Below are 8919 nucleotides of genomic sequence, written 5' to 3' on the forward strand. Positions count from 1 at the left end.
ATATTTTTTATATATTAATAAACTATAAAATATATATATCTACACAAAAAAGATATATATACATCACAGCAGCAATATTACAAAACTTTGCTAACAGTTTGTAATATATTAGGATAAGTTTATGTTTTTGTAAAATTATTATAAAAATATATACTTGCCTTATAAATTACAAACTGCTAGTTTTGTAATACTGCTGTTGTGATGTTTGTATATGTAAACATAGATGTTTAAAATATAGATTTTGCATGATGTCAGTTATATAAGCAACACTTTTTCCTTAAAAAATACAACTGGTTGATGTTGCCTAAAGCTTTATGCCTAGCAGTAACTGTCAATTGTATTAATTTATTATTGTTAGCCTTATTTTATTTAAATTATACAGTTGATGTTTGTTGCTAAAATTTACAAGTTTTAAGCACCGTCTAAGAGCTATGTTTTTTATCGGTAAAATAATACTACACTTCAAAAGTTCAATTTGAACTCTTGTAACCCTGAATGATCTAAAAGATCATTCAGGCTCACAATATAATTCAGTATGTGATTTTAATTATGCATGAAATATATATGATAATTATGTAGACAATGATAATAATAATAATAACACGATGAGTTTATTGTGGTAAATAAATAACAACATCTTTTTAAATCATTTAAGAAAAAAATAAGAAAAAAATAAAAATTCCAGATATAGAGGATTTTTTTTGAAATTTACGATTGTATCCCCTTCTTTGAAACCTGTGTTATTGGCCATGCAACTGCAATGAATCCAAATGTCCTTCTCGGTCAACATCAACATAAATTTCTAAAGGTTGTACTACTAAGAAACGCAGCTTAGTTTTGACGATTTTTAATTTACTAAATGCCTGTTCATTGCTCACTTTTGAGAATGAAAGTGTTAATAGGTATTAACACAGATTAATAGATATTAACACAGAGAGAAAAAGATTTGAATAAACAGTTACATTTAATGAATATTTGTATAAAATACTATGGCAACATTTTAAACATTTTTTATAAGAACCTACACAACGTTCAAAGTTCTGAAAATCTCTGTCATTCTCATTTTCAGTAGCTTTTGTTGAAGTAACCAACTCTGAGACTGAGTTCGATTCTTCAGAAACTTCGTCAATAGGACTCACTGCAAATTCATCTCGAAGTGTTTTTGAGAGCTTACTAAAGTATATAGCAAAGTTATGCAATTCAGATCGCAATCTGTCAGAACAAAGATTAGTTAGTTGAGAAATTTTTGCAAGGCTGTTTTTTAGAACACCAATTTCAACAATTTCTTTAAAATGTCTCTAATGATGCCCCTGTTAACTAAGAAACTTTTATCTATGTTAGTGGTTATCTGATCAATTATTCTACGGAAAGCATCCACTCTGAAACGATCAAAAAGAATTCTCTGGTATGTCATCAAAGGCAAGTTCCCCTATCTTACGTTTCTTTCGATGAACTCGTTCTAAACGCAGTTCTGTTTTAACTTCTGAATCAAGTTCACTAGCATCAAAGAGGGTGATAGTTTCTTTAACAAATGCATTTGTCTTAGAATGGACATCATTGAAAGATATTGTCTGCAGTTCTTGTTTTGCTGACTTTACCATATTCCAAGTACTTAAATAATACGGACCTCTAGTTTGCAAATATTCGGAAGCTTGTCGCAAAATGGTGTACACACGTAGAAGAAGAAAGGCTGCAAGAAGCACATCGAACCAACATTATTTGTCATGTAGTGATGTGGCTTCGAATGTTGATTTTGCATCGAACCTTGAAGACACCCTAATACAATTAAATATCGGTGAAAAGTCGATAATATAACGTTGAACTTCTTGATATTGACCACGTGTGTTTGCTGCTTCATCAAAGTATTCACCCATAATTCTTTCCATTTTTAAACCATTACGTTTAAGCTCTGATTTCAATAGTTGGTATAGTCCTGCATCTGTTGCATCCGTAATTTTTTTTACCGCAAATAATTGTTCTTTCACGTCCTCTCCATGTACATATAGCAATATTATTGTCTCATCCATTTGAACACTGAATTTCTGATCACCAATTTCCTTGACTATATAGTTCTTCATCAAGTTTGAAATAGCAGCTAGAATATTGTTAACTGTGGTCTTTGACAACATTGTTACCAAACCTCCAAGTCCGCGTGAGCTTCTCTTTCCTTATGTATCAAATATTCCTTTTTTGACTTGCCTGAATAGCTTTTTCTATATCAAGTGGAACGTCGAACTCTGCTATCAGCAATCATATATCCAAAAAGTTCCCGTGATTAATAGATTTATTGTGCAAACTATATAGAGATTCACTCCGTATGCAAGGTAATCCTCGCCCCCTCCTTCCTTCCTAAAATATTTCTGGATCCGCCCCTGATATACATGGTGCTTCAATTGTATTGTCAGAAATTGAAGGATCATAAATTTGCATTTGAAGCAATAATACTAAATGGTTTTATAGTTATTATTTATATTTAACATATGGTAAAAACATTGTGGCGTGGAGGGGGGCGCTAAGGACGGTGTGGCGCACCGGGAATTTCCTGGTTTACCGGTGAGCCAGTCCGCGCCTGGTAAGTTGGTGTTTTACGGGTTCTTATCTCAATAGAATTGTTTGATAATGTGATGTCTTATTCCAACATCCAAAATTTAATGGTATAGTTACAAGTAAGTAAAAATTTTCTTTTAGTAATATTTTGAAGATGACATTATCTAAATCTGTTACAGATCTAAAAATGGATTGTGCTTAGTAGGTATATTTTTTTAAAAACTTTCTAAGTTTTTAAAAATATTTGCATATTTCCTTATTGAATTACATCGGCCTGGGTCCCATAGTTTTGGAGGCTTCAGTTCATAGAAAAATATATATTTGTTTTTTGTTTTGTTTAATTCATTGTCAATAAAATTTACATAATGTTGACACAGAGTGGCACACCAGGCCACTCTGTGATGAAAACAGTTTTACAATTATATCTTAATTGAAGATGCTAGAGCAAGAAAGTTTATATTTAAAAGTGTTTAAGTTCTTTGAGTCCACTGCTTTTTGGCTTAAAGCATTCCATGGTTTGACTACACGATTGGTGATGAAGTTGTTTCTTTCAATGCAATTTCTAACAAATTGTGCTTTTAATTGTTTTGTGTGTCCACGCAGACGAAGGCTGTACTTTGAGACCTCGATGTTTGGTTGAAATTGAGGAACCTGGAAGTTAACTTTGTCAATTTTGTTCGTATTTTTGTATTGCTCAATTAGGTCTCCTCTTTCATGTCGTTCGGTTAGTGTTGTTAGGTTAAGGCTTGCTAGTCTCTGAGTATACGGCAGGTGTTTTAAAGTAGCAATATGTTTTGTGGCTCAGCGTTAAACTTGCTCGAGCTTGACTTTTTCTTGAGCTAGAAATGGTGAACATTTCTAGCTCAAAACAAAGGTTGTACTGCAAATTCAAGGTGTGGGCCCACGTATGAAGTGTACAGTGTGCGCCATAATGCTGAACCTCGACCTCTAAAAGCCTTCTTGAGCCTGCCAAGCATTCAATTGCCAGCTGATGCAACAATGCAGACTTGTTTTTTAACTTTCAAATCGTTAGTCATAACAACGCCTAAGTCTCGTTCAGATGATGACATGATAGCTAGTGCGGTTGGCCTACTAGGTTGTTCGTTGCATAAGTTACAGTTGATATTTTGTTTTTGCTGCGCCCAGTGTGCATGACTTTGCACTTGTCAATATTAAAAGACATGAGCCAGGTGTGCAACCACTTCACTGCTTTGTTGATGTCGGCTTCGAATTTTATGATGTCTTGATTCGATTCGATAACTCCGATTATTTTACAGTCATCTTCATACATTTTAAAGTGGTGTTGCATTTTTTCTGGCAGATTGTTAATGTAGATAAGGAAAAGGAGTGGTCCAAGAACAGATCCTTGTGACACACTGCTTGAGACTGTTTCCCAATCGGATTTATTGTTTTCAATGGTTACGCGTTGTTGACGTTCAATCAGCCAGCTCTCGATCCATTTGTACAAGTTATCGGACACTCCGTAAGATTTCAGCTTGTGTGGCAGGCGTCGATGCGGAACTTTGTCGAATTCGTTTGCAAAGTCTGTAAATATGATATCGGTTGGGTAACCTTTGCGGGCAGCTTTGGTCAGGATGTTGTAAGTTTCGAGTAGGTTTGTGACGCAACCTTTTCCCTTTCGGAACCCGTGTTGAGCAGAGCTGATGAGTTTATTTTTGTTCAAGTGGTCAGTTATGTGTCTATGTACAAGGCTTTCCATGACCTTGCAAGGAACAGAAGTACGTGAGATAGGTCGATAATTTGAGGGGTTCGACTTGCAGCCTTTTTTGAAGATGGGAGTTATTTCAGCTTTCTTCCATTGAAAAGGTACTTCGCCAGCTTCAAGCAATTCAGTGAATATAATTGTTAGTGGGATCGCAAAGCCTGCAGCACAGTATTTTAGAAAGCGAGGGTGAATACCGTCAAAGCCCATTGATTTGGTTTTGTTCAGGTCTGAAAGTTTTTCTTTAACGGATTCGTTTAATTTTTAGGTCAGAGAGAGAGCTATACTTCCCTCGATAAAACAGTGTGACTGACCTTTGGCTATGAAGCCAAGAGAACTAGCTTCTTTTATTTCGATTGATCGATCTGGTTTGTTGGTCAGGATCAAGTCTAGTATATTTTTTGGAGGTTTCTCACGAGTGCTGCGATAGGTTGGAAAGGTTATTAGCTGATTCAGATAATTTTCTTCGAGACAGTCTTGAAATTTACAATCTGTCGGCCGATCGTTTTATACATATGTAACAGTCGCAGTACCGCCTCCTACGTCGACATGTGAGTACACAGTATTGCTGAAATTGAAGTTGCCGTACGCGAGTAAGGTTGAGCAGCCAATTGAATTGAATTTTTCAGATGCAGTGCTTATTGAACTTATTATTTCATCGAGCGTTGAATTGTTTAGATCATGAGGGCGGTAGAGACAGCCTAGTAGAATCGATTCGTTGTGAAATTTTAGTTTAACTCAGACTTGTTCAATGGAGGTGCGGTTGAGTTGGTCAATTTTGGTGTAAGAACAATCAAGGTTTTTTTTTGTGTAAATGGAGACTTCTCCTCCTCTTCTGAATCTGTTTTTATTGAACAGTTGGTACCCTACCAATGTTGTGTCGGATGTGTCTGTGAACCAAGTCTCGGTAATCAAAATTATGTGTGGTTGAAGTAAGGGGTCTATTGAGGTGATTTTAGCTCTAAGTTCGTCAATTTTCTGACCATTAAGCGAGCAAGGGTTTATGGCCCAGTAGATGAGTTGTTCTGGCTTCTCATTTGGTTGTGTTGGTTGTTTTATTTTTGGTTTTGGGCTTATTGGAAGAGGTTGTCTATTGTTCTTATATGATGTTGAGTTCGTCAACCGTTTATTGTCTGTTGAGTTTGGTACAGGAGTGTGCTGGATATTTAAGTATTGTTTGTTCTTGAGTGTTTCGTCTTTTATTGGTGTGGTCGGTTGGAGACGTTGGTTGATTAGTGGCTATCTGGCTTTGGTTATTTATTTGATCTTGTTACTTCGTATTACGAACAATGTCGTTGATGTTGCGGGTAGAGATGCGTTTTGTTTTTTGCATTCAGTGCGTAGTTGCCATGCTGAGTTCTTTTTGACTGCCTTTAAGTCAGGGTTGATGAAGAGTGTGGTATAGTTGGCTCGGTTTGCTGCGACTCGAAAGAATAGACTGTTTAAGTACGTGGTTACGGTCGCTTTCGCTAGGAAGTGTGATGACTAGCGGTCTTGTTTTGATTGGTTTACCCACAGATTCACGAGGAGTAAGGCGGAAGAAAGCAAGGTACTTATCTTTGTCAGCACCAATAAGGTCGAGGACTTTGTTAATTTCAGTTTGATCGTGATGCTTTTGGTCGCTCTGGTCGGATGAAGTTGAATTGTTTATTCCTTGGATGACGATATTCTTTAATCAGTTTTCGTGTTCTTTTGATTCTTTGGCAATGGTACCTATCATGTCAATTTGTTGTTGATTTTTTTTGTGAGGTTTAGTTTTTGCTGACAACCTGGTTCCAAATGGTGGCTGTTAGTGTTGTACTAACTTGTGTGCTGGTGCCGTGTTGTGCAATGATGGCTTTCAAGTTTGCGATTGTTAATTCCTGGGTGTTTATGATTGAGTTCATGTTTGCTAGTTCGATCTTCTGGTTGCCTGTCTGAAGTTCAGCGGCTATGACTCTTGCGGTGAGTGCTTCTATTTGCTTTGTGAGCTCGTCACGAAGGGCTGCTATCATGGAAAAAGGCCATTTCTTTTAAAATAGCCCTGAGCCCCAAAAAGTATTGATCCACTACTTCTCATTGCCACGATGCATTATATTCATAATACAGTGCCATAATACATATATATGTAATCCATGAAAAAAAATAATTAGTTAGTGTTTTACAATTAATGGATGAATTTAAATGTTTAAAAATATGCGATTGCTTGTCACTCGTAAGGTGCTCATTTATCCGTGTTGTCAAATGTCTGGAGGTTTCTCCAATATAACTGGCGTTACAGCCAGCGCAAGAAAATTTGTAGACAACGTTAGATTTAAGCATCTTAGGAAGTGGATCTTTTATGCAAAAATTGTTTTTTAATTTATCGGTTGTGAATATAAATTTGATTATTACATTTTTACAATACTTTTTAATAATTTTATCAATTTTAGTTTTAGTGAAATTTGAGTAAAATCCAATAAATGGAAGCTTAAAATATCTTATATTAGTATTATCAACAGTATTTATAACAGGTGGATTAATTTTCTTTCCAGCATATAATTTAATTTCAGTGTCGATAACTTTTTGCAGAAATTGATTATTTTTTAAAACTAAAGAAAGATTTTTTATTTCCTTATCAAATCCAAACCACGTGTTGTTAGTTTTATATGTTCGATCAATCAAGCAACGTATAAGACCAGTTTTGTAACGTGAAGGGACAAAACTAAGGAAATTTTGTAAAAGACCCGTGTATGTTTTTTTGTGATAAACTGATGTAGAGAGTGAATTAGACTTATTAATGAGAACATCCAAAAATGGAATTTGGTTGTCTTTTTCTTTTTCCATAGTAAATCTTAAGTTTTTGTGTTGTCTATTGAGATGTTTAAAGAATTCTTGCGCTTCAAACTCTGAATTAAAAATTGCTATTGTGTCATCCACATAATGTTTATAAAAAATCGGTATGGAGGATGAGCAACTATTAACCCATGTTTGTTCATGAAAACCGATAAACATGTTAGCTAAAATTGGTGCTAAGGGAGAACCCATTGCAACGCCATCTAATTGATAATAAAATTTTCCGTTAAATAAGAAATGAGAACCTGACGTTGAAATTTGAAGTAATTTTTTGAAATGAGTTTTAGAAAAATATTTTGAGCGAGTTTTATCTTTGAAAAACAATTCTGTTGCTATATTTATAGTTTCATTAAGTGGAATGTTAGTAAATAAGTTTTCAACATCATAAGAAACTATAAATTTGTTAGTTACGTCAACTTGTTTTAAATCTTCAACGAATGAAAATGAGTCAAAAGTGGTATAATGTTTTGGTAAATATGGAGATAATAAATCTGAAAGATGTTTAGAAAGTTTATAATTATATGTGCCAATTGTTGAAATAATTGATCGAAAAGATGGTAGAGAAGAATCTTTACTAAGTTTGTGCATCTTAGGTAGAACATAAATTCTTGCTGTTTGAGAACCAACAGGATTGCGGTAGTGGTGTAGTGGTAAAGCAATCGCTTCATAAGCGAGAGGTTCCAAGTTCGATTCCCACCACGTCCCTGGTAGTACCGCGCTCAACTTGTTTCTCCGCGCACCGGCCTTGTTCGTCGAGGCTTGTGTTTCGGAGTTATAGAGTTAAGAGAGGGTTATAAACACTGTTAAGTAGCCTCCTCGTCTGTAGTGGCCTTTTCGGCGTTGAGGAGGTGAATAACAAAGAAAAAAAAAAAAAAAAAAACCCAGGATAAATTTTATTGTAAATGTCTTTTTCAAAACATTTAAGTTTTTTAAGTTTTCTAAGATACCCTTGTAAAGATACTTCTCTTTTTATAGTTGGATCATCTTTTAATTCTTTAAATTTTGTTTTATCACTTAAAATATTATTAAGAGAATTTATATATTCAACTTTATTTAGAACAATTATACCATTCCCTTTGTCTGGTCTTGTTATTACGATGTTTTCATTCTTTCCTTTTTATTATTTTGTTTTTTCTCAGACAACCTTCAGACGGCGTATATTTGTAAACATAATTATTTGCTAAATGTGAAAGTTCACTTTTAACTTGAGGTTCCGAATCCTTGTTTCTAAGTTGGGTGTTGAGAAATTGTGCAACGCTATCAAATTGAGCAAAAACGTCCGTCTTTTTTATAAACGCTGGTGGTAAAGCAAAGTTAAGACCATTATTCAATAAATCCAGTTCATGGTGTTGTAAAGTGATGAAGACATATTTTGTACGAAGTTTTTATTTTTATAAGGAATGCTAGTAAATTTAGTGAGTGAACATAATTTTTTCTCGTGGGTTTTTATAATTGATTGTTCTTTTTTCATTACATTATTTTTAATAACCTTTATTAAAAAACGCCATTGTAAGGTTGAACAATTATTTCTTACTTGGCACTTTACTTCATCTAATTCTTTTTGCAATAATTTTTGTTCGTTTGATCTTTTATGTAACGCACTTTTGAGTAACCTTCTTTTTATCGACATTATATCATTGTGGTTTGCATGAGGTATGTTAATTCCTAAATACTTTGGGTATACTTTAAATAGCTTGCAGTTTTTAAGAAAGTTTATGTCCAAACGGACTATGGAAAAAGAGATAGACAACCAAATTCCATTTTTGGATGTTCTTATTAATAAGTCTAATTCACTCTCTACATCAGTTTATCACAAAAAAACATACACGGGTCTT

General features: G+C 34.4%; 1 protein-coding gene across 1 annotated transcript; it reads right to left on the bottom strand.

The window, feature by feature from the left end:
• Positions 1-6325: 6325 nt before the first annotated feature.
• LOC136074342 (uncharacterized) lies at positions 6326-7672 on the bottom strand. Its single transcript, XM_065786648.1, has one exon. It carries the CDS (start codon positions 7670-7672, stop codon positions 6326-6328), a length of 1347 nt encoding a protein of 448 aa, XP_065642720.1.
• Positions 7673-8919: the final 1247 nt, after the last annotated feature.

The sequence above is a fragment of the Hydra vulgaris genome, chromosome 01 (assembly GCF_038396675.1).
Source record: "Hydra vulgaris chromosome 01, alternate assembly HydraT2T_AEP".
NCBI lineage: Eukaryota > Metazoa > Cnidaria > Hydrozoa > Anthoathecata > Hydridae > Hydra > Hydra vulgaris.